Source organism: Ciconia boyciana, chromosome 12, assembly GCF_034638445.1.
Source record: "Ciconia boyciana chromosome 12, ASM3463844v1, whole genome shotgun sequence".
Classification (NCBI taxonomy): domain Eukaryota; kingdom Metazoa; phylum Chordata; class Aves; order Ciconiiformes; family Ciconiidae; genus Ciconia; species Ciconia boyciana.
In genome coordinates this window covers 17197889-17221441 of record NC_132945.1, presented here as the reverse complement: position 1 = coordinate 17221441, position 23553 = coordinate 17197889, and the positions used below count along the sequence as shown (strand labels likewise).

The 23553-nt window shown below is 51.1% G+C and overlaps 5 protein-coding genes and 1 non-coding gene across 12 annotated transcripts in view; 4 read left to right on the top strand and 2 right to left on the bottom strand.

Moving 5' to 3' along the window:
• Positions 1–132: 132 nt before the first annotated feature.
• Positions 133–1111, bottom strand: NDUFA1 (NADH:ubiquinone oxidoreductase subunit A1). The gene is made up of 3 exons (XM_072877083.1): positions 826–1111; positions 549–638; positions 133–228 (listed from the first exon to the last, which is right to left on the bottom strand). The coding sequence occupies exons 1-3, from the start codon at positions 925–927 to the stop codon at positions 208–210; spliced, it is 213 nt and encodes a 70-aa protein (XP_072733184.1). The 5' UTR covers positions 928–1111; the 3' UTR covers positions 133–207.
• A 123-nt stretch (positions 1112–1234) lies between these two features.
• On the top strand, positions 1235–9454 carry UPF3B (UPF3B regulator of nonsense mediated mRNA decay). Its single transcript, XM_072877081.1, has 10 exons — positions 1235–1564; positions 1740–1846; positions 1962–2068; positions 3620–3718; positions 4064–4174; positions 4886–4929; positions 5609–5797; positions 6292–6443; positions 7163–7475; positions 8371–9454. Exons 1-10 carry the CDS (start codon positions 1385–1387, stop codon positions 8515–8517), a joined length of 1449 nt encoding a protein of 482 aa, XP_072733182.1. The 5' UTR covers positions 1235–1384; the 3' UTR covers positions 8518–9454.
• A 36-nt stretch (positions 9455–9490) lies between these two features.
• On the top strand, positions 9491–12172 carry RPL39 (ribosomal protein L39). The gene is made up of 3 exons (XM_072877084.1): positions 9491–9629; positions 10003–10106; positions 11831–12172. The coding sequence occupies exons 1-3, from the start codon at positions 9627–9629 to the stop codon at positions 11877–11879; spliced, it is 156 nt and encodes a 51-aa protein (XP_072733185.1). The 5' UTR covers positions 9491–9626; the 3' UTR covers positions 11880–12172.
• LOC140658766 (small nucleolar RNA SNORA69) lies at positions 11231–11362 on the top strand. The gene has a single exon (XR_012044863.1). It is a non-coding gene; the product is annotated as a small nucleolar RNA SNORA69 (small nucleolar RNA).
• A 5601-nt stretch (positions 12173–17773) lies between the features above and the next one.
• On the bottom strand, positions 17774–18950 carry SOWAHD (sosondowah ankyrin repeat domain family member D). The gene has a single exon (XM_072876970.1). It carries the CDS (start codon positions 18948–18950, stop codon positions 17934–17936), a length of 1017 nt encoding a protein of 338 aa, XP_072733071.1. The 3' UTR covers positions 17774–17933.
• A 2801-nt stretch (positions 18951–21751) lies between these two features.
• Positions 21752–23553, top strand: part of SEPTIN6 (septin 6) — a 32392-nt gene continuing 30590 nt past the window's right edge. For all 7 annotated transcript variants that reach the window (XM_072876941.1, XM_072876939.1, XM_072876943.1 and 4 more), the window contains exon 1: positions 21752–21862. In XM_072876941.1, coding sequence (XP_072733042.1) covers positions 21836–21862 — 27 coding nt within the window. In that variant the 5' untranslated portion in view covers positions 21752–21835. The remainder of the gene's footprint in view (positions 21863–23553) is intronic.

The following is a 23553-nucleotide window of genomic DNA, read 5'->3' as shown; positions in this document are numbered from 1 at the left end:
CCTGTCTCAACCCACGAGCCTTTTGTTGTATTTTCTCTCCCCTGTCCAGCTGAGGAGGGGAGTGATAGAGCGGTTTGGTGGGCACCTGGCATCCAGCCAGGGTCAACCCACCACAGCAACACATACAACGGCTGAACGCTTGTATATCTTTATTAAAGAGTTAAATCATTTTATATAGATATGTGGATTCTTCAACGTGCTGCCACCTTAGTCTATGTTCTCCAGACCCTGAAAAAGAAAAAGTAACAGCTGTATCTGCACCATTCTCGTCGCTAACTTCCAAGAGGGCATAGCTGAAAATGCAGGTTTTCAAACTATGCTGAAGTACCCAAGTCCTAATCAAAAATCTAATCCTAAGTACTAATCCTAATCAAAAGAACCCTTGAAACGCACATCCCCGCGGGCAGGCCAGCTGCAGGCCACCAGCCCCAAGGGCGAGCAGTGCCTGCCGCAGAGGCCGCGGGAGCCCCCAGCCCGGAGCTCGGGGATGGGGGGAGCAGCGCACGGCCCCCGCTTCCCCGCCAGCAGCACCGGCCCCGAGCACCTGCCTTGGAGTCGTAGTACTTGTTGATACCCGACAGCCGCCTGTCTCTTTCCATCAGGGTCCACTGGTAGGGATAGCGGGCGATCCTCTTCTCCTGCGGGCACGCACCGTGCTGCCTGTTACCGCCGCTCCCCGGGGGAAGGGGGATCTCGGAGGGAAGGGGTCCCGGGGGAAGGAGGGACCCGGGGGAAGGGGAGCCCCGGGAGGGAGGGGATCCCGGGGGGGGAGGCGGAGCCCCGGGATCTCGGGCCGGGGGCAGGGCCGCCCCGCCCCGCGCTGACCTTGCCGCCGTTGCACCAGCGGTGCATGTAGACGGTGGAGAGGCCGGGGATGCTGAGGCAGATGGCCATGATGGCCATGCCGGGCAGGATCTCGTACCACATCTCGCCGGCGCCGCGCTGCCCCTACCGCTGCCCCGGGCTCCCCACGGGCACTCCCGGCCTGCCCCGCGCGCCGCCGCGCTGCCGTCACCACCGCCACTGCCGTCACTGCCGCCACTGCCGAGGCAGGCCCGGAAGGAGGGTGGTAGCGACAGCGCCGCGGTCCGTAGTGCCGGCGCAGGCAATGAGGCCGTGGCCGCGCCCCAGCCCGCCCGGCCCCGGCCCCGGAGGCTGACCCCGCCGGGTGCGGGCGGTGCCGGGGGGCCGCGGGCCCCGCCGGGGGCATGCCGGGAGCCGTAGTCCGGCGGGCCCGGGGCATGCCGGGAGCCGTAGTCCGGCGGGCCCGGGGCGGGGAGGCCTCGGCCGAGGGCGCGGCTCGTGGCCCTTTAAGGCGCAGTCGCGCGAGAGGCGCGGCGGCCAATGGGCGCGTGGGGGCGCGCGGCGCTGTCCCGCGGCCGGGATGAAGGAGGACAAGGAAAACGCCAGGCCCAAGGAGCGGCGCGGGCCCGCCGCCGGGCCGGGGGCCCTGCTGGGGACGGGGACGGGGCCCGGGCCCGCCGCCGGCTCGGATGGCAGGGCCGGCGGCGCCGAGCTCGACCGCCTCGAGCGGCCCAAGGACAAGAAGGAGGCGCTCAGCAAGGTGGGGCCTGCGCGCTGCCCGGTGTGGGCCCCCCGCCCGCCGTAACGGGCCTCGCGCGGCGGCCGTCGCGGGGGGAGGGGCCGGGGCCGCCCGGGGGGATGGGGGGGCGGCGGCGGCGGCGACGACCTACTCCCCGGCGCCGCGGGCCGCCCTAACCGCCGTCGCCGTGCCGCAGGTGGTGATCCGCCGGCTGCCGCCCAGCCTGACGAAGGAGCAGCTGGAGGAGCACCTCCAGCCCCTGCCCGAGCACGACTACTTCGAGTTCTTCGCCAACGACTCCAGGTACGGCCGCCGGCCCCGCCCGGGCGGCTCCCGGGAGCCGCCGCTGCCGCCGGCCAGGCCCCCCGAGGCGCCGCCGCCTAGTCAGCTCTGCTCTCTCGGTCTTGTCTTTCCGCAGCTTGTACCCTCACATGTTCTCGAGAGCCTATATCAACTTTAAAAACCAGGAAGACATAGTCCTCTTCAGGGATCGGTTTGATGGCTATGTTTTCGTCGACCACAAAGGCAAGTGAACGGCGCTGGGCTGTATGTTTACATCTTTCCTGGTGTGTGTGTGTGTGTGCAGTGTGCCGGTTGAATTTTAGAGGGATGTGAATGAGCAGCCTAACATGCCGCTTCTGATTTGTTTGGCTTTAGTGCCCTAAACGAATGTCACGCAGTATTTCAAAGAACAAAGAAAATGTACTTGTGCTTTGTGGAAACCAATCTAAATTGATTTTGTGTGTTTCTAAATTGATTTTGTATATTACATGTAAAAACCCAGCTAAGCGTACATCAAGGCAGTAGTGGTATCAATGTAAAATCAGTTGCTGTGTTACCGAGGTTAATATGTGCGTTGTCATACCTGAGTATAAAGTCTGAAAAGTGAAAGTGAGTAGGTGGTGTCGCTGTCCAAACTGAATGAAGCTGGGGTTAATGATGCTACCCTCTGCTACTCCCCTCACCTGTTCTGTATGCTTCTAACAGTGTGACTTATTTTTTGGTCAGTTTTTAATTCAGATTACTACTTGTTCCAATTTACAACTGTAATCTTGATTCAGTAAAAGGAACAGCTTGTTCCTTGCAGTCTAAGTTGTGAAAGTGGCTGCTCTCTGGAGACGTTCATCTGTAGGAAATGAATATCTTGTTTAATTCATTGGTTAAACACCCAAGTACTTATCTCTTTTCTGAATACAGGTTAGATATTCAGTACATCTCATGTTTTTAAATTTTGCATTTCAAAATGCTTACATTGGGTAGCACTAAAAGTTGGTAGTCTCTCATTGATAGACCTTAAATTTACATATTTAGCAAAAGCTTTAACAAGAGTCTTCCTGTTGGCTTCAGTAGGCTAAGGAGTTCACCTTGAACTTTGTTTCAAGTACACATTTTAGGTTTCATCCAGCCAGGTGTTTTGTGTGACACAAAGCTCTGTCCACAAGATTCTTCCTTATTTAGGAGGGTTCTAATAACGCCTAGTAGGAGGGTTGGATGACAAGGTTCTAATAGCACCTAGATCTTTTAAATAAGCTGGTTTGCAGTGTAACAGCACACTGTGTTTGCCATACCCCACAGCAATATTGGATTTATGCACCTATAAATGTAGCATTCTTGTCAAAAGAGAAAACTTTAAAGCCTGCCTGTAATGTGTGGTATTCTATTGTTTTTTGCCGAAAATTGAGATTTGCCTCAGTTTCATTAACTGAAAATACTCTCTTCTACTTGCACAATGAATGTATAGTCTGTAGGATGAGGATGTTACATGGTGTGGTGTAGCTGAGGTGGCTGAACTGACAGTTATGGTCAGCCTTAAGTCTTGTATTTCCTCTTGTTGTGAGTCTGTGAATTTACTGTTTTGTTAACATAGTGAGAGTCATGAATTCTGCTGTCTCTCAAATGTTTTCTTATTAAATGGCTTTCAAAATACAAGATTGTTTTATGCTGTCCAAGTAGTCTCTTCTAGTATTGCATATTTCTTGCGAGCCTTATCTTCCTGCATTAGGCATGGACAATATACTCTATTTTATATCTGTTTCATCTCTATTTTAATGTATTTTTCCCCTCTCCTCTTAACAGGACAGGAATATGCTGCCATAGTTGAGTTTGCACCTTTCCAGAAAGCTGCAAAAAAGAAGAGTAAGAAAAAGGATGCCAAAACTGGAACTATCGAAGATGGTATAACAGCTAGCTAGTTTTTTTTGCATGTGTTGACTTGAAAGTCCTAGCAGTAATTTGAATGTTTTTACTGTGACACTGTAGTTTATCAATAGAATGTTTGCTTAATTATATCTGAAGCTTATTAGCACAGCTTTGTCAGCTGCAAATCTATGAAATATGATTGTCCTAGACAAACATAATGCAGCAGCTCATTTGAGAGCTGCCAACATATGAAAAGGTGACATATAAACAAAACAACTTATGCAATCTAACCCAGACTTTCATCAGTGTGCAATGCAAATTATTTTCATGCTACAGTATATCTCTTTTCCCTTTTTTTTTTCCCTCCCCCCGCCCCCATAGATCCAGAGTACAAGAAGTTTTTGGAAAGTTACAGTGCAGATGATGAAAAATTAACCTCCACTCCTGAAACTTTGTTGGAGGAAATAGAGGCAAGAAACAAAGAGCTAATAGGTATGGAAATCTATGTACTATAGTTACATTTTCCTAGAGCACAAAGAAATGCATGTGATGTAATTTGAAGCTGTGATTTCTCAACCTGGAGGAGACTGAATTCTTTTGTGTGCTTGCTTGGTGTTTGTTAAACCTTTAGGCTAATATTATTCAGTGTATTTTATTTTGCTCCCAAGCTCTAAATTCTTCTCTAGGTTTAAAAAGTTTTATATGATACCCTTCCTGTTTTAGGCTGCTATTCAGATGTTTGTTAGCCAGACTAGGCTGTGGATTGGCGGCATTTCAGTGAGATGCAGTGATGTTTAATGCAAAATGCTGTGAGCAGTGATGTTCCATGCAGGCACAAGTTAAGAGTTACTGTGATTGGGTAAAATACCACAAAAATGACTAGAAGACTCTCTTTTTAAGCATGTTACAGATATCTCTTTCAAAGCTTTCTAAAGTGAGAGAATCTGGGAAAAGCCTAATGCATACTGAATATCCCTTTATAGATAGGTGTACTGGATATCGTATTAGTGTCCTGAAGCTTATAGAATCCTAATAGTTGCCACTGTTCAGGGATAGGATTGGAATACTTGTTTCACTGCTGTATGTGAGAGGAGGTAGGCTGGATAATCCATAAGGCTTCTTCATTTCATGTAGGGTTTTGTTGTAGGTATTGCAGTATGGGATAAGGCAAATGGTTTACATCTGTTTTTATATATTCTTTAGCTAAAAAGACTACTCCTTTATTGAACTTCTTGAAAAATAAACAGGTAAGACTTATCTCAAGAATTTTCTTGTTGTTTGCAAGTACAACTTGCTCATTTAAAGCATGGGTGTGTATATTGCAATGTGTATATTGATATGTTTCTGCCCTTTCTTTTGAAGAAGCAGGTTTTGACCCAACTTCCTTGTTAACATCTGGTTCACATATTTTAAACTACTAGAACGCTGGCCTTTGTAGGAATGGTGGTGCTTTATGTGCACTCTGGTGACAGCTAAACATCTCTGTGGCACTGCCAAACCAGATTCCATTTAATGCTTTCATTTTTAATGCAGTTATGGCTGAGGTCCTTGTAGATGATCTTTCTCCTAGCACATAAGCTCATTTTAATTTTTAGCAATGCAGAAGATCACAGCTGGGGCAGATTTATTTAAAATTAGAATGATAAAGGCTGAGGCTAATGTTGTGTTTGGGCTTTTTTTAAGACAGAACAAATCAAGGCTTATGAGTGAGGGAAAAAAAAGAAATGCTGCTGTAACATGTTCAGGTTCACAACAGAACAATAGAGACAACAGGACTTTTTTTTTTTCTTTTATAATAGGGGCAGTTTTGAGGTGAGTTATTTGGTGATGAAATACTTTATCACTTTGGCAGGGTATCTTGTTGGGCTTAAAGGGATGTTTTCTAGTGTGGAAATACACTATTTCTCTCTGCTTTTACACACACAGAGACTGAGAGAAGAAAAAAGAGAGGAGAGGAGGAGGAGAGAATTGGAAAGAAAAAGACAAAGAGAAGAAGAAAGAAGAAAATGGAAAGAAGAGGAGAGAAGGAAGAGAAAAGAAGCAGAAAAACTGAAGAAAGTAGACAGATGCCCAGAAAAAGAAAGAGACAGATCAAAAGAAGAACCAAAGATTAAGGTCTAGAACAGTTCTTTATTATAAACTGTTACACTCCCTTCCCCTATTATTTGTATATCAGTCTCTCAAAATGTGTTTTGAGCATTGTGTGAAGAATCACATGAGTTTGATGTTAGTAAATTACCACTTTTTTGTAATATTCAATATTAGGCATTGTAAAGGTTTACATGCTGTAATGCTTCATAGTAATATTTAAAGCTTTTGTCATGTGACTGTTGTACATGCTGTGGTAAACAGAATCATGAATTCACTATGGAATGGAGACTATTTTGAAGCTTTCTAAAATGGCCTGGTTTAGGAGAAAAATCCTAGTCTGCTCTGTGGATTATGCTTACTCATACACTCCAGCTTTTAGAAATACTATGATTTGCAGTAACATTACTTTAATGTTTGTTTCTTACTGGACTGTGGTTCCTTTGATGCAATGTTGGTGTTGTGCCAGACAATATGTGTTAGAGTGAGCTTTTTAGTTGAGACTTCTGTTTTCTTTGTAGCTACTTAAGAAGCCTGAAAAAGATGAAAAAGACTTGGAGAAAAAAGAAAAATCCAAGAAACTGGAAAAAGAGACTCTGAGGGAGGAAAAAAATGCGAGTAGTGCATCTGCCAAACGATCTGATGGGGAGACAAAAGAAGAGAAGGCAAAAAAGTATTCTAGTACTTGCTATAAATATATATATATGTATATATATCTTGTTTCCTGATCGTACTGAGGCTTAGGCAGCTCTGCCATGACCATGTTTTGAAATTCCTTTCAGATTATTTTTCTGACATGAGGCATGGGATGTGTTCTCTGTGGCAGTGCACATCCCCATGATTACAGAAAGCTGTGTGAATTACCTGACAATTCTTCACTAGTGGACAAATTTTAATATTTTTGCAACTCACAGTAGGAACTCAGCAAAAGAAGCCCAGGTGTAGGGCTTCAACAGCCTACAACAGGCTGTGAGCACTGTCCTTGCAATGGGAGAATTATAACCATGGCAAGAGGAGCGGTGTACTCCAGTTGCTAGTCCCTTTAAGTCTTGTAAAAGGTCAAAGTGGAAAGTGTCATTCTCAACAGGTCCGTGATCTGTGCAAGGTTCAGTTCTGCCATGTGAGAAATAGAGATGAGACAGAGAAATTTAGGTGTTTTCCAAAGCCAGAGGAGACTCAGCCCGCTATGTGAGTAGAAGGCTAGGAAATGCTAGTAATCAGTGTCATCTCTGGTTATCATGCATGACTCAGGTTATTACAGCTTCCCAAAAGCTCCCTAGAACCTACCAGTCTGTCGTCTTCGTATTGCAAATTTCCACCAGTATTACATTGATCTCCCAGCTCTGTTTGATGAATCTTTTGAGCTTAATTTTCAGTTTTGTTTTCATACAGATCAGAAGATGAGTGTGTAAAGGACTACAGGGACCGAGATAGAGATTTTGAAAGAGACAGAGAATATGAGAGAGCACAGAGGGAGAAGCTGAGACGCCAAGAAGAGGAGCGTCGGAGGCAGAAAGAGCGCTTTGAGAAAGAGAAGGTTTTTAGAAGAAAAGAGGAAGAGGTGAAAAAGGAGAGAGACTTACTCAGAGAAAAGGGAAAGAAAAGTGATCTTACAGACTTTACCAGCAGCACGGACAAATCTGAGAAAGTAGCCAAAGACGATAAAAAAGAGGATACAATTAAGAGGGATCGTATCAGAAACAAGGTGCTGGATTTCTTTAAATTCATGTGTTGATTCATAGGACCAGTTTGTGGGTTTCAGGATAAAAGCACTTTAAGGAAAGAACTATGTGGTTTCTCTGTTGAAACTTTTCCCTGTTCTGGTAACAAACTCTGCCATTGTTAGAAAGCTTGCCTGTTTGTCCACTGAACTTTGCTAAACTGTTTGCGATATCTTGTCACTGTATAGGAATTAAGCCAAGATACCTTGGGCTAAATTGTAAAGACAGTGATCCCTTTTCATTTGCTGACTTATGCCATAGGCTGTATCTTTAAAGTGTCGGTAGAGCATCAGTAATCTACCTGTATCTGTGCTGATGCTATACGTGCCTGAAAATATATCTTGAAGTGGGAGAGTGATTGAACAGGTTCCTCCAAAACAGGGATAAGACTGCTACATGCAGAATATGACAGAAGATCTCCTGTGGACTGAAGAAATAATGTATTGAGTTCAGTTTTATATACTCTGCAAATCTGGTTTTGCAGCATCAGTATGCAAGTTTTCCATGTCACTGAAGGCATTATCGGGTACAAATGAAACTAAAGGCTTTGAGGAAGCTTTGAAGTTGGCCTCTATTCTGAGACAGGGTGAGCTGAACCCTTCTCAAGAGGAAACTCTTTACAAATAACTCAAAGGAAACTCTTTACAAATAACTTCAACTATGTGCAGTGTTCTTTGTGGCTCGAACAGGGATGTTGCCTTACAACAGAGACAACCTTGATTTGAGACAGTTGAAGTTACGTTGCCACCATGGTGGAATAAGTTAATTTGGAACACCTTGAAAAGTTTGAATTTGAGCCATTTCTAGTATTGCTGATGCCATAATAACCATGATAGCATGGGGCTATGAAAGAGTCTAAATAGTTTTGATTTATTTCAGGATCGTCCAGCAATGCAGCTGTACCAGCCAGGAGCCCGAAGCCGAAGCAGATTGTGTCAGTATGAAGACAGTGCTGCAAAGCCCACAGATCAGGGAGCGGACAAGAAACAAGAGAGTGAGACCAGTAATATGAAGGAAGAGGAGTGACTAGCGTGCAAGCCTTATGTGTTCTGACTGTCTGTGCAGCCAAAGAGCATGTACTACGCAATCCAGAAGTGCCTTCGAAGCGAAGAAGGAACAAAGGAAGAAAAGGGGGCATTGTGCTGTTGGATGTTTCTGGTTAAAGAACGTCAGCTGTAGATTCAGAATTTGAAATGTGTTCTCATTGTATTTTCAGTTATTTGAATTTATTTTTCCAGCATCTAACTACAACAGAGAAGAGAATCTTTGCAAACTAGAAAGACTATATGGCCTTAAGTACAATAATAAATGAGTCATGCGGTCAGGAGATGACACCTGGATCTAAAGCCAGAGCTTTACTGTAAAGCGATCAGAGCCAGTGTTTGACGCACTTAAGCTGAGCAAGCTTGAAGTTGCCCGGAGTTAACAGAGGTGTTGCTATGTCGTGTGGTGCTCCTACCTGAGGCAATGATAGCTAAATTATGTCAGTCTAGCACCGAGACAGGTATGCAGGCTGGGGTTGTTGAGGTACCAGTGAACAGGAGGACCCCTCTGGCACATAAAGAGGAGGACATCTGGCATTGCAGTAATAATGTTGGGGAGGGAGAGACCTTTTCTGTGGTTTTCTGGACAAAGTAACTAAGTTGGAGTGTATGAATAAGCTGGCTTAATATTGGAATACTTCTTGACAAATTCTCATGTAAAGTCTACCTACATTGAAATGCTTATTTTTTAATCAGAGGTAGCTGGTTTGAGCATCCTGTTCTTTTCCAGCGTTCTCCCTTCTTTAGAGTCTGAACTGTTTCCTGACCTCTGCCCTCTCGGTACTGCTTCATCTTCCCTCATAACCTGAAGTATTGTTTTACAGCCCAGAAAGAGACTTCACCAGTAGCAGCTCCTCCTAAGCTAGCGAATTTTAGCCATAGCTATTTTGTACTAAAACCAATAAACTCGCAGAAACTCGTGCCGCCGCCGTCCCTCACTGAGCTCCGTCTGCGCCGGGGCGGGCCCGCCGGGCCGCCAGGGGGTGCTGTGGCCGCGCAGCCCGCGCTGCCCCCGCCTCTCTCGCCGCTTCCCTCCGCCCCTTCCGTCTCTTCCGCCGCCGCCATCGCCGGGACGCCAGGCAGCTCGGCGCTATGGTGAGGCCATCGGCCGCCATCCGCCGCCGTACCGCGACACCCCGAGCCCTCTCGCCGCCGCGGGCTAGCTCGGGATTCCCGGCGGGCAGGCCGCGGGGGGTGGCGGGGCGGAACGGCCGCGGCGGAGGGGGAGGGCCCCGGGTGCAGCTTCCCCGCCTCGCTGAGGCCTTGCGGCCCCCCGGCCGCCTCACCGCGGGGGCGGTGCCGGTGCCGGTGCCGGTGCCTGGCTCTGCGGGGCCTCCCGCCCGCGCTGGCGCGGCTGAGTTCCTGCGGTGGGGCCGGCCCGGGCCCGGCGGAGCTGCCCTCCGCCGGCTGCGAGCCGGGGGCTGTGCGGGGGCTGCCGTGCGGGACTAACGGCTGTTCTCTCTTCCAGTCGTCTCACAAGACGTTCAAGATCAAGCGCTTCCTTGCCAAGAAGCAGAAGCAGAACCGGCCTATCCCGCAATGGATTCGCATGAAAACGGGCAATAAGATCAGGTAATATCGGCTGTTGCTTTCTGAGGAGCTGCAGCCTGCAGCCGCACAGGCTCTAAATCAGGCTGCCTGTGCGGTATGGGCTGAAGTCAGAAGCTGGTTGTGTAAAAGCGTTTATGCAAGCAAAAGTGCAGTTTTGTGGCCGTGAATACCATACAAGTATGCTAGTGCAGATCTACAACTCTACCCGATACCGTCGTCCCGTTGTGTTTTCTTGAGGCAGCGTGGAGCTTCCATGCCATTTCCTTCTGTAGCAGTTCGGTTCCTTCCAGCGCTCTGCAAGTATCCGCAGGTATTCAGTGGAGGCACGTTGAAACTGAAAGCATGCACTGTACGTGTGGATAATTTCTTCCAGAATTTGTACCCTGGTGGTTTCTCCGCTTCTGACATTCCTTTTCCCAACACCCTTCCCGTCTCTCACAGCTGTCCCTCTGAGTTCCTGCATTTTCAAGGAACAGTACCTTACTGAGCATGGGTGTTCTGAGATACAGGAGATTGTGCGTAAGGGAGCAAAGGGCTGCTCGGGTGTATGGGAGATAAAATTGCTAGTATAAGATCCTTGGCACGTGACTGCAGAATTAATTTACAACAGTTCCTTTTTGTTTGCCCATAGTGTTTGTTTTCAAGCATTGTATTTAGGAAAATGCAGTAAGAGAGTACTGTAGAATACTAGGTAAATGTGAGGCATGCAGAAGGTGGTACACATCTGGGCCCTCTGGATTAAAAGCTTCAACCAGTGTAGCTCGGTCACTCGTGCTGTGCAGCTAGCTTCTTGTCTCATAGTCCCTTGTCTAGACTTTTCAAGGGAACAGGATTCTTTCTCTCAGATCATTTTTTGTCCTAGGTAGTGAGGAGAGTGGCAGTGGCAGCGTCTGGCTCAGGCAGTGAAATGGCACAGAATCGCCAGGTTCTGTTCCTGTTACTTCTCCTAACTTGTTTCTTTCAAGGAAAAATCAGTGTTGTGTGCCCCAGACTGTATTCTTGTCTTCCAGATACCGACTTACAACGGGGTTCTGTTTTAGCTAAAGTGCAGTGCTTTGAAATACTTTATCATGGGGCAAAATCATGAATTTTTGTCTTGCAGCACTTCAGTACCTTGGTCATCAGTTTTATCCAAACTGTGTGCTAAAGCAGGCTGCAATTACAGTGCTTCATTCTGTGGGAGTACTGCCATTTTCCTGCTGAGAGTAACTCTGTTAATGCTGTCTTCGGTTTCACCTATACGGTGGTGAAACTGTCTGTTCTTAACATGTACAAGTACGTACTCATAAATGTATATAATTTCCTGGAAGAAGGCCTTTTCCGTATGCTGCTCTGCTTGCATATTTTGAACAAAAATATGTTTTGTGTTAGACTATGAACTACATTCAAGAGGTAGTTTTCATTATCATTGGACAATCAGTACAAGATCACAGGTCTTGTCTCCAAAAGAGGAGGTAGGACATTCACACGCCGGTGCTGATGCATCTCTCTGCAGGCGTCTTTATCTCTTTGAGGTTTAGATTCTGTTGCAGTAATGTGCTAGTTGATTAGTGAATGAAGAAAGTAAACAGAGATGGAAATTTTAAAAAATAAGTACACAGCTGATTATTGTTGGCAGCTTGCCATTATAGCACGTAATAAAGATCTCAGTCCTTTACTGTTGAGCTAATTCAAGGTGGTTTCAGTCCACCTGGATCCTCAAATGTGTGTGTGCACTTTGCTAATTTACACTGCTTTTGTCTTAGGTACAATTCCAAAAGGAGACACTGGAGAAGGACCAAACTGGGCTTGTAAGAGAGACTGTCTCCTGGGAACTCTAATAACACGTGTCTTTCTGCGTCAGATTGATACACCCTGTACGCTCTTCGGGGACCCCCAAGTGATTCCTTCTGTAGTGCTGGACTGCAACCCCCAATGTTTCTGGGGGTTTTTGTTATAAGCTGGTCTGGGATATTGATATTAACTGGGAAAATCCTGAAATAATTTGCATCTGAAACATGAAGACTGTGTCCTATTAGTGTTCTTTCTTTCAGGCATCATCATGAGTATTGACAGTGTACAGGCTTACTAATAAATATGGACCTGAATGACTTGGTTGAAATTATTTCCTATATATATATGGCAGGATAGTGATGGAGAATAAAAACTAACAGTACTGTGAATATAATCTCATTGAGTGAGAAACCTTGTCAGCTCTTTTCAGCTGGAGTAGGCTGTGTCTTCCTTTTCACTTACTGTAAACCTTTGAGAGCAAAGTGTACCAGTTTTTTAAAGAAAAGGTAAAAATCAAAACTGATTTTAGAGGAGTTAACTTGAAGAAAATCTTTTATTAGACGAACTTTTAAAAAAATAGTCTTCTAGAGGCAGGTGTGAAAAAGGCAGACTTCACTTTATGATCCATAGACCACTGTGGCTACAGTAACTCTGTTTGGAGTGTCAGCCTCTTACTACTTAACCCCAGGGAAGCCTCTGGATTACATTTCTGGTAGATTTATGAAATGTTACTGTGAAAAGTAAGCAGCATTGTCCGAATTTGCTAAAGATGTGTCTGTATAGCCGCCGGATGCATTTTATGGGGCTGGAAAGCAAAGCACGCTGAGATCCAAACTAACAAAGCCTTTTGCTAAACCAAGTCAACCTCCAGTCACCACCCTCTCTTACATTATGCTTACACGTTGGATGCATGCATGTTCCCTACAGCTGGCTTCTGTTGCAGCTGCAGATTCTCGAGTCCCCCCTTACCTTCCACATGACTCTTTTGAACATCCAGGGTAGACCACGTAGTGAAGTGTAGCTAGGCCTGTTGGTCAGTCAGATAACTTTTTTTTTTATTAATGGAAGCGCATGTCTGAACTGCAAGTGTTGAACAGCATGAATGATGGCACTACCGTACTGGGCAAATGCTGAAATGTTACATGCCTAGAAGTACTGTAAAAATACTTGCCCAGGGAGCGAGAACGTGGAGCTGAGAATAATCAATGATCCTTGAATACCAAGACTACCTGTCCTGCACCTGAGCAGCAGACCGGCAAGGCCGCCCCTGAACACCAGCCTGCGTTAGCTGTAGGTGGCTCCTTGGGAGCCTCACGCCTGCAGTGAGCCAAGGGTGGCAGGTTCTTACCCTGCATGGGTCTGGCCCCTGCGCCTGCAGCACTGGGCGCTGCTCCCCGGTAGGATGTGAGGCAGGGCAGCCCTTGGAGCCTGGGGTTAAGATCCTGGCTGGGGAGTGGGTACAATGGAATAATCAGATGACAGAAAGTTTCACTTAGGAGCTGGGGAAGGAGGAGGAAATGGAAGAATACAGCAAGGGCAGTGGATAGATTTGTCTCCTACAAAATGCAATATTCCTATAGGCTGTAGTATGTAATGTCTGCGTGTTCCCTAGAATATGTAATAACCACCTGAGTTTTGTTTGGACCTCTGTGTTGGCTTCATCAAGTTGGTCTTGATGCCAGCCACAGGTGCAGCTTAATTTAAAACATTCTCAGCAGAGAAGGGTAGTAACTCAAGATGTTGCTCAAAGGAAGAGTTAGCAACTATTTAAAAAAGGGGAGAGACGAAAGAAGGGATTAAACCACTCAGAGTAGTTGGCACTACAGCTCCCCGACACCGGCATTCTCTGCTGGGGCCTGTGAAACATCCCCTATTTACTTGCATGGAAGGGGAGGAGGCGGCTGTGGCTCAGCACTAAGGCTGGTGTGGCTGCTGCTCCTTTCCCTTCTGCAGTGCAGGCCAGGGATGGATGCTCTGGTCAGCAGGAAACAACTGAAGTTTTCGAAACAACTGAAACAACTGAAACAACTGAAGGTGCGAGCCTGTTTTGGATGTGGCTGCAGCAAAGCCCATCCTGACTTCGCAGCTGAGGGCTGCGAAGTGCTCTGGTGCTGTTTTCTGGGTTCAGCCTGCTGTGGTGGCTCAGTTCCTGGGTGGCAGCTTCCTGAGGAAGCTTCAGGCTGCCACACCTTCTGTGTTGCTGCTTTTCATGTTGAAGGTAAATAGATTTATCTCCTTCGCATTACAATTCGTAGCAAATAATGCTGGGCAGCAGCATATGCCAAGCATGGGTAAATGCATAACAAACATATGCCTCGCTCAGAGCTTGTGACAGTCTCGCCCTCCTAAGGTGTGCTGGAGGTTTCTGTGAGCACAGGAGAGCAAGGCTGGGATTTTTACCAGCTTGAGGACACTTCAGAGGTATCTTCTAGCTTCTTTTCCTGTGGTAAGAGTCTAGTTTCTACTTCGTTATCAGGGGGAAGCAGTAAGTCACTGCAACAGGAAAGCAGCAGACAGCATTGCCAAAGTTGTTTCAACAGAGGTCCACGTGCTGCAAACGGTTTTACCCCAATGTTTTTAAATGTCTTCGATGCTCTTCTCTTTGAAGCAAGTGTTTAGGAAATAACAGCACTGCTGAGAATTGAAGATCAGCCTTGGAGCCTTGCGAACCGCCCCCTACCTCTCCCCATCACCACCGCTGGCAGGCAAAGCTGCTTGCAGAGTTCCTCTTTAACTGTGTCTATGAGGACATGGCTGAGGAGGGAAAAAGTAATTTTATGGACTTGAGAATGGAAAGAGACAGTTTTTCTCCATGGCATTTGTGGGAAAGCTTTCCTGAGCAATAGATTGAACTATTTATTTATTAGATAGTCTCCCTATTACTGTTATTACTGTGCTATTTTTATTAGATGGAAACAGCTTCTACCAAGGAGCTGCTTTGGAAAATAACCCCTCATATTATTTTTCCCCATTTGACTGAATCTGCTTTTCAAATTGGACGTTAAGGGACAGGACGAAGTAAATTTAGTACAAATTAAAATTGGATTAAAATCAGTCTTCTGCAGAACCTTAACCAACACAAATACCTCTGGGTTTGAATTATTTCTGATGTTCCTGTGGCAGTGCTCTTTGCCCTCTCCTTCCCCGTGAGAGTTGCGAGGGGGATTAGGGATCTCTGCAGAACTGGGCTAGCACACGATAAGTGAGACATCAACAGGAGCTTTAAAGAAAAAATCTAAGTAATTTGGATATTCTAATCCATTAATTTTGGTGGATATGCTTTTGTTTTCCGAGTAAGAAGCAAAGTTAGAGCTGATTGTATACTTGAGGAATATTTTTTAAACATGTCTGTATTTCCAAACCAACTGCCCCCTTGTAGGTATGAAAATAAACCGCACAAGACAGAGGGGTGGGTCGCTGGAAGTGGCGTGGTGTTTAGGGCAAACACAACGCACAGCAGCAGAAAGGGTACTGCGATTTGAAGATCCTCTTTTTGCTCTGTGGAGAGGAACCCTTGCAGGGCAGGCAAGGCAGGGGGTGGCATTGATGAGTCTGTTGTAACACCACCCAGAGAAGCAGGGCTCTGGTCTTGCTCCTTCTGAAGTGCCTGCCTAATTTGCCTCAGAGCAGAATACAGCTTCAAACCCATGACCAAAAGATGGGGGGAAAAGATGCATTTAGGGGGTTTTGATTACCTGTCAAGGGGAGGCAAGTACTAAAAATCATTTAGTCATATTTAAGTATAGCGTTTGACAGTTAAATTTTACTTTCTAATGGAACACTGAAGTCCAGGTTTCCTGGTGCAGCGTGACTAAGCTGCAGGTACAAATGCCAAGGAAACAGCTCCTTCAAGGAAATTCTCACTAATTCCACTGTTTACTCTGTGCCTTACTCAGAGGAGGATGTAAGAGCAGTCCCGCGCCCTCTCCCTGACAGCACACTGCTGCGAAAGGGTGACGGAGGACTAACAGGTAAAAAAATATTTCGTCAGACATGCACCCACCTGTCTTATCAACAGCACTTCGGTTACCAGAACTAAAGATTGCAGGCATTCTGACATCAGTGCTTTTCATGGAGTTTGTGCTGGCATGACCAGACTCATTAGAAGCCAGCCTGCTGTCCCATGGCATGGATGTAGCCAGAGAAGTTCTGGAAGAAGCTGTGTTGCCATAATCTTTAATCTATTAGAGTTAAAGCATTACAAAATCAGTGTAGATCAGGCATTAAATCCATTCCCAGTGTGTTTTATATGTCGCTGCTGCTGACCTCAGTGATTAAAAAGATGTCCAGACACTATGTGTCCACCCAGTCACCTGAACTGGGCACTCTCCAGCCACTGGATCACTATCTGCTCATCTGGAGGCTGTTCTTCCATGTATTGTCCGCTGCAGACTGGGCTATTCCCATGTCTGAGCAGCATTTCGGAGCACAATCTGAATATAAACGGGGTTTGCTCAGGGTCTGTGAAACCCACAGTCTCCAGTTCCTCTGAGGGAGTTAACCGTGTATCTTTCTGCATCAAGGTGCAAATTCACCCACTCAGCCAGGCCAGAGATCATCTTGAGTCCCTCGGTCATCTCTGCAGACCCCCAGAAAGGCAGCTGGAAAGAAACCGCGACTCCCCTCTGAAGCAAGGTGTCTCTGCAAGGGCTGCCGCTCTGCAATGGGGAACAGAAACTCCCCAGCTGCTGTCTGAGAGTCACTTCTCAAATGGGACTGCTATTTAAGGGGATAGAAATGGTCTCATGCCGATGAGAAAGAGGAAGGAGCAGTTGTTTTTCTGAAGATGTTTTGAAGCAGCCCTGGCCTTCAAGAACATGAAAAGCAAGTTGAAATCAGCTGAGCTCCATTTGGTGAACAAAACACAAACAGGCGAGCAGAGGCTTTGGCCTTTTAATGCAGTTGCCAGTACATACATGCGGGGTTATGCTGCTGTAGGGATGTTTCTCAAGAGTTTCATTTTTGAGCATGACCACAGTAGCAACAAAGATAATCTCACAGCCTTCATACCTTTTCCATGGTTTTGAGCAATGAATCATCTTTCCAGAGCTGCTCCTGGACTCTAGTCCCTGCGGGAGCCACCGCATGCCACCACCCTGGGCATCCCTCCTGCCTGCTCTGCTCCGGCCCCCATCCCCAGCGGGGCTGAGCATCTCAGGCTCCCCTGGACAGGGGTCCCCAGGGAAGGGCTGCCAGGGCGACTTATCTTGCACTTTGAAAGACTTCTCTGGGCCCAACCTCCTCTGGCAAAACGGGCACTCCAGCTCTTACTTTACTGAGAAACAGCTTTATCAGTCATAAACAAACAGCAACCCAGAGGAGGCACATGTGGCAGAGATCTGGGGATCTCACAGGGAGCTGGAAAGTGTTTGCAGCTTGGTGGCACAGTCTGCTTGTCTGTACCCGCTCTCCCTGCCGGCAGAGAAGCGTACATAAAAAAGTGTTTGGGGGGGGGGGGGTGTTTCTAAAGCCATAGATGCTTCTCCATCATCAGCCCAGTGTCAGGCCTCTGGCATCTCAGAGTATGGTTGTGAAATATTATATTCTGCCAGCATCTCCATCCAGGCACCCAAGGCGTCATGACCAGTCCAACCTCACAGCGTTGCTGGGAGCCAGGGCAGTGCCGACGGCCTCATTTTACAGGTGGGTCACCAAGTTGCTGCGTGACCCACCTACAGTTCAGCATCCCCCCACGGGCACACGGGGTGTCAGAGAAGCAGCTCCCTGCAGCAGGGCCAGCACGTGAGCCCCCACCGTGGGGCTCTGCTGGGCTGCAGCAAGGAGTCCCCATCAGCAGGGGCAGGGGGCAAAACCCCCTCCAGGGACAGGCAGTTTTTTGGAAGGGCTGTCCCCAGGCAGTGCTCCTGGTGGACATGGTTGCCACACACACACTCACACCAGCACAGCCCCAAAAGACCACGCGAGACCTGGGGTGGCCACGGTGCTCCTGTGCAAGGGGTTAATCCCTGCTTGGCCAGGATTTTGAGTGCCGGCCCTCGCCAAGTTCCCAGCTCCCTGCAGGCTCCTCCGGCTGCTATTCAGCGCGGGTTTGCAGGTGAATGGGCCAGGGGAGCTTCAGCGCTCTTGGAAGAAAGCAAATGCCTGTCTGACAAAGTCCCGGAGGGTCGACAGTCTCCAGGGGCGCTGGGCTTTCCCCTCAGCCTCGGAGTCCACACAGTCCCGCCCTGCCCTGGCTTCTCTGGATGACTTACAGTTGTTGTTGGTGTTGTGAGAGCGCAGCTGGACCAAGTCCTCCTCCAAGGCACCTGCCAGCTCCTTCAGCTCCCTGGAGGCGTCTGCCCTCAGGTACTGCCAAGCCTTGCGCCCGTTGTGGTCCCTGCGGCTGGTGTCGGCCCCGTAAGCTCCCACCAGCACTTTGATGAGCAGCTCGTGTCCCTGCAGGGCGGCCAGGTGCAAGGGGGTGAGCCCGCCACTGGTCGTGGGGATGTTCACGTTGACGGGATAGCCCTTCTTCTGGGCATGGGAGATGACCTGGATGAAGCTCTCATGGTGGCCGTGCTTGGCCAGCCAGTGGAGAGCGGTGAAGCCCGTCACAAAGTCTTTCCTGGTCAGCAGGCTGGGATCCAGGTCCAGCAGCCTGACGATGTTGTCCGCATCACCCTGGGCCACCGTCAGCAGCCACTCGTGCTCCAGGGGATCCAGGGCAAGAGACAGCACCTCAGGGCTCTGCTCGGGCTTCTGCTCTTGTTGTGGCCCTGCAGGGAGACTGCTGCCATTGGATGTCTTCTGAGCGGTGGCAAATCGGATGGTGCTGCCAGGGCTATTGCTCTGCAGAAGGATTTCCTTCAGCTCCTTCCTCCGGGTGCTGCCGGGGCCGACGGACAACCTGCCTGCAGTCCTACCCCAGCTTCCCAGGCTCTGGCTGCTCCTGCTGACGCTCCTGTTGGTGTCCATCTTCTGCAGGGGATGGAAACGCTCCCTGCTCCCCGTGGCGGCCGGCCAGAGATGGGAGCTGCGGGCTAGGCTCCCCACTTGGGACTGGGCGGCTTCCAGTAAGGAGAACGTCCGGACGATGCCAGCTACCTTCTGCTCCGCCGAGCCCCGCTCCCGCTCCCGCTCCCACCGGGCCATAGCGGTGACTCCTGCGGGGCTGGCTGGCAGCCCGCTCCCCGGCAGGGCACAGCTCGCAGCTCGCGCTCCCCAGCTCTCACCCCACACTTCCTGCCCCGGCGTTAGGCAAAGGAGGAACCGACTCTGCACGGCGGGAGGGCACGCCAGGCATGGCGGCGGATCCGCGGTGCTGCCGTGCTGCCGGGGCGGTGCAGGCGACCTTTGGTCACGCTGCGTCTGCGTCTGCCGCCAGCGCCGGGCACGGCCACAGCCACCGGCCGTCCGCCCCCCTGGGCCCTGCTCGCCTGCGGCATCGCAGAGGGAGAGCGGTTGTGTGTGCGAGGGCTGCGGGGAGCATGCGGCACTGCTCGGGCAGGCAGAGGCTGGGGGGTCCTGGACAGCCCGATGCTGGTGTTAGAGAAGAAATTTGATTAACTGTATTCTCCTCTCTGATTAGTTACATTTAGCATTAGTGGCCTAGCATTAGCAGCTAAAGTAGCTGAAGCCTTAGGCTGCAAGAGCTGACCAAGTGTAAACTTTTGATAAAACTAATGCTGCTAACAAAGAACTCACTGAATTCAGCAGGTACGAGCGGAATTAAGAAGATAAGGAACAAGGAGACAATTCCGAGAGAATGAAGTAACTTCAGAAGGCGGCCAGCCCACCGACAGTGAAAACCAGTAAGAAATCGAGAGACCACCGACCAGATTAAGTGATTGGACCTGGGGATCGGGTGCTGGGTGGTACGGGCATAATGGAGAGGCGTGAATTGGGGTAGGGGTCCCTCTCCGGAGGCACCCAGCTCGGGCTGTAACCGAAGAGCTAATAAAAGACTAATTGGAAACCTTCACTCAGACCTGGCATTCTCAGCGGGATCTGAGGGTTGGACCCTGTTACAGTGGCCGGCGTGCGTAAATCCGTAACACTGGTCCTGGGGACACTTCCTCTGGCCCCGGCGGCACCCCAAAGCCCTGGGTGCCTTGCTGAGGCACTTGCCCTACAGCCCCCCCAACCCCCAGTTGCCCCCCACCATTGCAATGCTTTTCCTTGGTGCTGTGCTCAGGAAGGCCGAGGTTACTGCCCCACGGGGCCGCTTTCCCGGTGGCCGGTGGGTCTCTGTGCTGTAAGGGAGACCCAGCCTGGGGCAGTGTTTTGGGTCCCTTGCCACCCAATGTTTCAGCCCAGCGGCATTTTGGCCTTCCTGTCTTGCTGTGTTTCATTTTCCAGCAAGGCCCCATGCCTGGCGTTGTTGGCAGCTGCAACCACCAGCAGTTTGTACCGTAATTTTGTTAGGAATCAGGACAAATTCCTCTGCCCTGAAAGCCCGCAGCCCTGTTTCTCCCAAGGCTTTTCTTATCCATGACTCCTCAGACACCCATAGCATGACTGAACTGTCACCAGGTGTTTTTGTGGCTGGTCAGGCAGCTAAGAGCCACACCAGTCCCTTCAACCCTTTTTCTTTGCCTTCCCTGAGCTTTAGCCCTGCTCCAACCTGCCCCGGGCTGGTCATCAGCCTTCGAGGGAGCTTTGCCGTTCTCCAACCACTTGGACCAGTTTTTCTGGGATGCGTGGGGAGCCAGCGTCTTCCCATAAAGCCCAAATGACTGGTGGTGAAAACATAATTGTGCCCTTGCTCCCTTTCTGGTGCTGCCTGGTTTTGTCACTGGCTGTTGGTGGCTTCTGTGGGCTCCGGGCAGCAGAGAACCTGACCCACAGAGCCATGGGATCCTGGGGAACAGTTTAAAACACTTGTTGGGTGTTAGCTGGGGAAAACAAGGAGGGAAATTAGGTGCTGCTTTGGGGGAATGAGGGCACCTACAGTGCAAAGCAAAGCACCTATTTAGGGGCACCCTGGTCGTGCCTGCATTAGGGACTGGTCGCACTGGCGAGCTCTGACCAGGCTAAAACCTTGGGGGCTTTACTTGAGGGTCCCAGGGGCTGGGAAAGTTATTTGCTTTGGGTAAGGACCGAGTTTCCTGTCTCTCAGCCTTTGTTTGATGCTTGTGCTGGCATCAAATGAAGGGAAACAGAAGCGGCACCAGCTACACCCCCAAAGCAGCAGATCGGCTTATCCAGCCCTTATCCTGCCGGGCCGGGAGCTGAGGCTGCACCGAGGGGCCGGGGAAGGGGCTTTACTGCCGGTGGAGGAGAAATCGGCGCAGCCACCGTCAGTCGGGTTCCTAGGTGAACACAAACCGTCCTGGGAAAGCGCGCAAAGCGCACAGACGTTTTATTTTAAATAGCAAGTGATTCACTGAGGCTGGGAGACCTCAGGCCCTTAGACCTAAACCGTAAACCCCAGGCTCAGTGCTGCACGGCTCTGCCCTGGTCCTGGCCAGGTGCACGGCCCGTGTTACCGGAGGGGCCACAGGGCAATCGGGCAGGGTCCCCCCGGGCCTGCCCTGAGGAGTCGGTGCGGGGGAACCCATCACCGTGCTGGGAGCGGGCAGGGGCCGGGGGAGGCCGCGGTGGCGGGCAGGGCGCGGCCGGGCTGCAGGCAGCCCGCGGGCCTGGCAGGGGCTCTGGGGGCTGCGGAGCCGCTGGCCGGGGGCTCGGGCGCCCAGACCCCGCTCGCAGCCGCCCCCAGGGCCCCGCACCCGCCGTGCCCCGCGCCCCGCCACACTGTGGCCGCGGCCCCGCCCGCAGCCCGGGCTGCACCATCACGGGCGGCCGCGGGGGGGGAACTGGCAGCCCCGCGCCTCCCGGAGCGGGGGGGCGGCGGCGGGACCGGCGGGACCGAGCCGGACGAGGGGGCGGCGGGCGGGGCGGGGGGGGAGGGGGCCGCGGAGCTGCTCGGGGCGGGGCCAGGGCCAGGGGCGCGGCCGGTCCCCCCCGCGCGGCGTCGCGGTGGGCGCGCCCGGAGCCGCCCGGCCGGCCGGGGCGGGCCCTGTGGCGGGCTGGCAGCGATGGCGGCGGCCGAGGTGGCGCGGCAGGTGGGAGCGGGCGCCGGGCGCCGCCGGCGGCGGCCTCGTGTGCGCCGGGCATGGCCGGGGCGGCGGGCGGGAGCGCCTGGCATGGCCGGGGCGGCCGGCCGGGGCGGGTAGGGCCGGGGCGGGCCGGGTCAGGGTGCGCCGGGCGGGGCGCGGGCTGCGGGGGCACCGGCCTGGCGCCTCCCGCGGGCTCCGGGGCTCGGCCCGGGGCGGCGGCGGCGGCCTCCGGGGGATCGGAGTTTTGGGGCCGCTCTGAGGGGAGCCGGGGTTACCTGGGGGAGGGAAGGTTTGGGGTCCCCCCCCGCTGGCTGCGGGGCAGCAGCCCGGCCCGGCGACCTTGGGCTGCCCGCACCGGGGTGGGCCCGGGAGTCCTGGCCTGCCCTGCCGGTCCCTCCGTCCCTGGGCCCCGCCGCGGCCGCGGAGGGACCCGCAGCGCAGCCCGGGGCTGGCCGGACTGCCGTGCTGGGGAGGCCTCATCCTGCACCCTTACCCTGGGCTGGGGGCCCCTCGCCAGGCCAGGGTGCAGTAGTGGGCGAAGCGCTCCTTGGCGTCCTCGTCTCTCCAGGGATTCTGTTCTCCTCCCAAAGAAACGGCCATCCCGTGCTCATTAGTGCGTGATGCGGGGAAGGTCATCAGTCCGGCACCGTGTGCCGCCGAGGAGCTGTGAGAGCCCTGCCGGACATTGGCACCGCGTCCCCGGTGTGCTTTGTCCCCAGGGGTCCCCCCGCGGTGTCATTGCTGGCTGCCCATGGGCACACCTGCCGCCGCCGATGCTCGCCTGCCTTCCTAGCACGGCACAAAGCTCTCGGCGTGCCTGCGGAGAATTATCCAGAAGAGGAGCAGAGGGAGTTGAGCCACCTCTGCGTTTGTTAGAGACGTGCTAAGGAGGCATCTTTAATGTATTTGCATGCAGCAGCGTTTTGTCTGTGATTTGATGGGTTTCCAACTTCTGTGTCCATGCGTTAGTACAGAAATAATACTTGAGATTAATGCTTGCCATTTCGTCTTCAAAGCAGTAGGTTTAGCATGGACCCAGTCTTGTTGAACGGGTAGGTGTAGCCGTTCCTTGACAGTTCATGATGTTATTTCCTCCTGGACATACCCTTTGCCTTGTATGTGACTGCCAAGGTATGTAAAGTGACTCATTTGCTCCCCTGTCTTTTAAAGAAATTGAGCATTAGGCTTTCCTAAGGTAATGTACAGGAGTTTCAGACATCTGCTAGTGGCCTGGAATGAATTGTGATACAGCACAGCCTCTTTGGAGGGAAAAGGGAGAGCTAGCTGTGAGATGGACATGAAATTAGTGTGCTGCAAATTGAAAATGTCTTTGTCCAGACAGATGACTTGTCAGCCCAGGTCTTGGGCATCCGGTCGTGGCCGTGGTTCGTGGAGCAGTCAGCCATAACGTCCTGGTGATGCAGAGGGCTGCTCTGTGTGTGCCGACGGAGTTAAACACATGCGAGAGCTGGGACTGGGTAGTGAGTGAGTTGGGGTCACCACCCTACCTCTGTCCCCACGAACCCTTGATCTAAACCCACGTTTATTGTGGAGATGGTTGGTGAAACCCGCTCCTCCCTGGGCAGGCAGGGCAGCCCCGTCACCGCCAAGCTGAGGCCCCTCTCCTCTCCTCTGCTGGCATGGAGGGTGCGGGTTTTAAACAGAGACCCACAGGGGATGTGTCCACCCTGCTCCCC

What these genes read in the sequence shown, in the direction of transcription:
- UPF3B (XM_072877081.1), top strand. Translation starts at nt 1,385, where the DNA reads ATGAAGGAGGACAAGGAAAACGCCAGGCCCAAGGAGCGGCGCGGGCCC. An exon ending in TGTTTTCGTCGACCACAAAG is followed by an intron (nt 2,069 to 3,619) that starts GCAAGTGAACGG and finishes TCCTCTTAACAG; the next exon opens with GACAGGAATATGCTGCCATA. An exon ending in AAAGAAGAGAAGGCAAAAAA is followed by an intron (nt 6,444 to 7,162) that starts GTATTCTAGTAC and finishes GTTTTCATACAG; the next exon opens with ATCAGAAGATGAGTGTGTAA.
- NDUFA1 (XM_072877083.1), bottom strand. Translation starts at nt 927, where the DNA reads ATGTGGTACGAGATCCTGCCCGGCATGGCCATCATGGCCATCTGCCTC. An exon ending in GCTGGTGCAACGGCGGCAAG is followed by an intron (nt 639 to 825) that starts GTCAGCGCGGGG and finishes GCGTGCCCGCAG; the next exon opens with GAGAAGAGGATCGCCCGCTA. An exon ending in ACAAGTACTACGACTCCAAG is followed by an intron (nt 229 to 548) that starts GCAGGTGCTCGG and finishes TTTCTTTTTCAG; the next exon opens with GGTCTGGAGAACATAGACTA.
- RPL39 (XM_072877084.1), top strand. An exon ending in AAAACGGGCAATAAGATCAG is followed by an intron (nt 10,107 to 11,830) that starts GTAATATCGGCT and finishes CTTTTGTCTTAG; the next exon opens with GTACAATTCCAAAAGGAGAC.
- SOWAHD (XM_072876970.1), bottom strand. Translation starts at nt 18,950, where the DNA reads ATGGCCCGGTGGGAGCGGGAGCGGGAGCGGGGCTCGGCGGAGCAGAAG.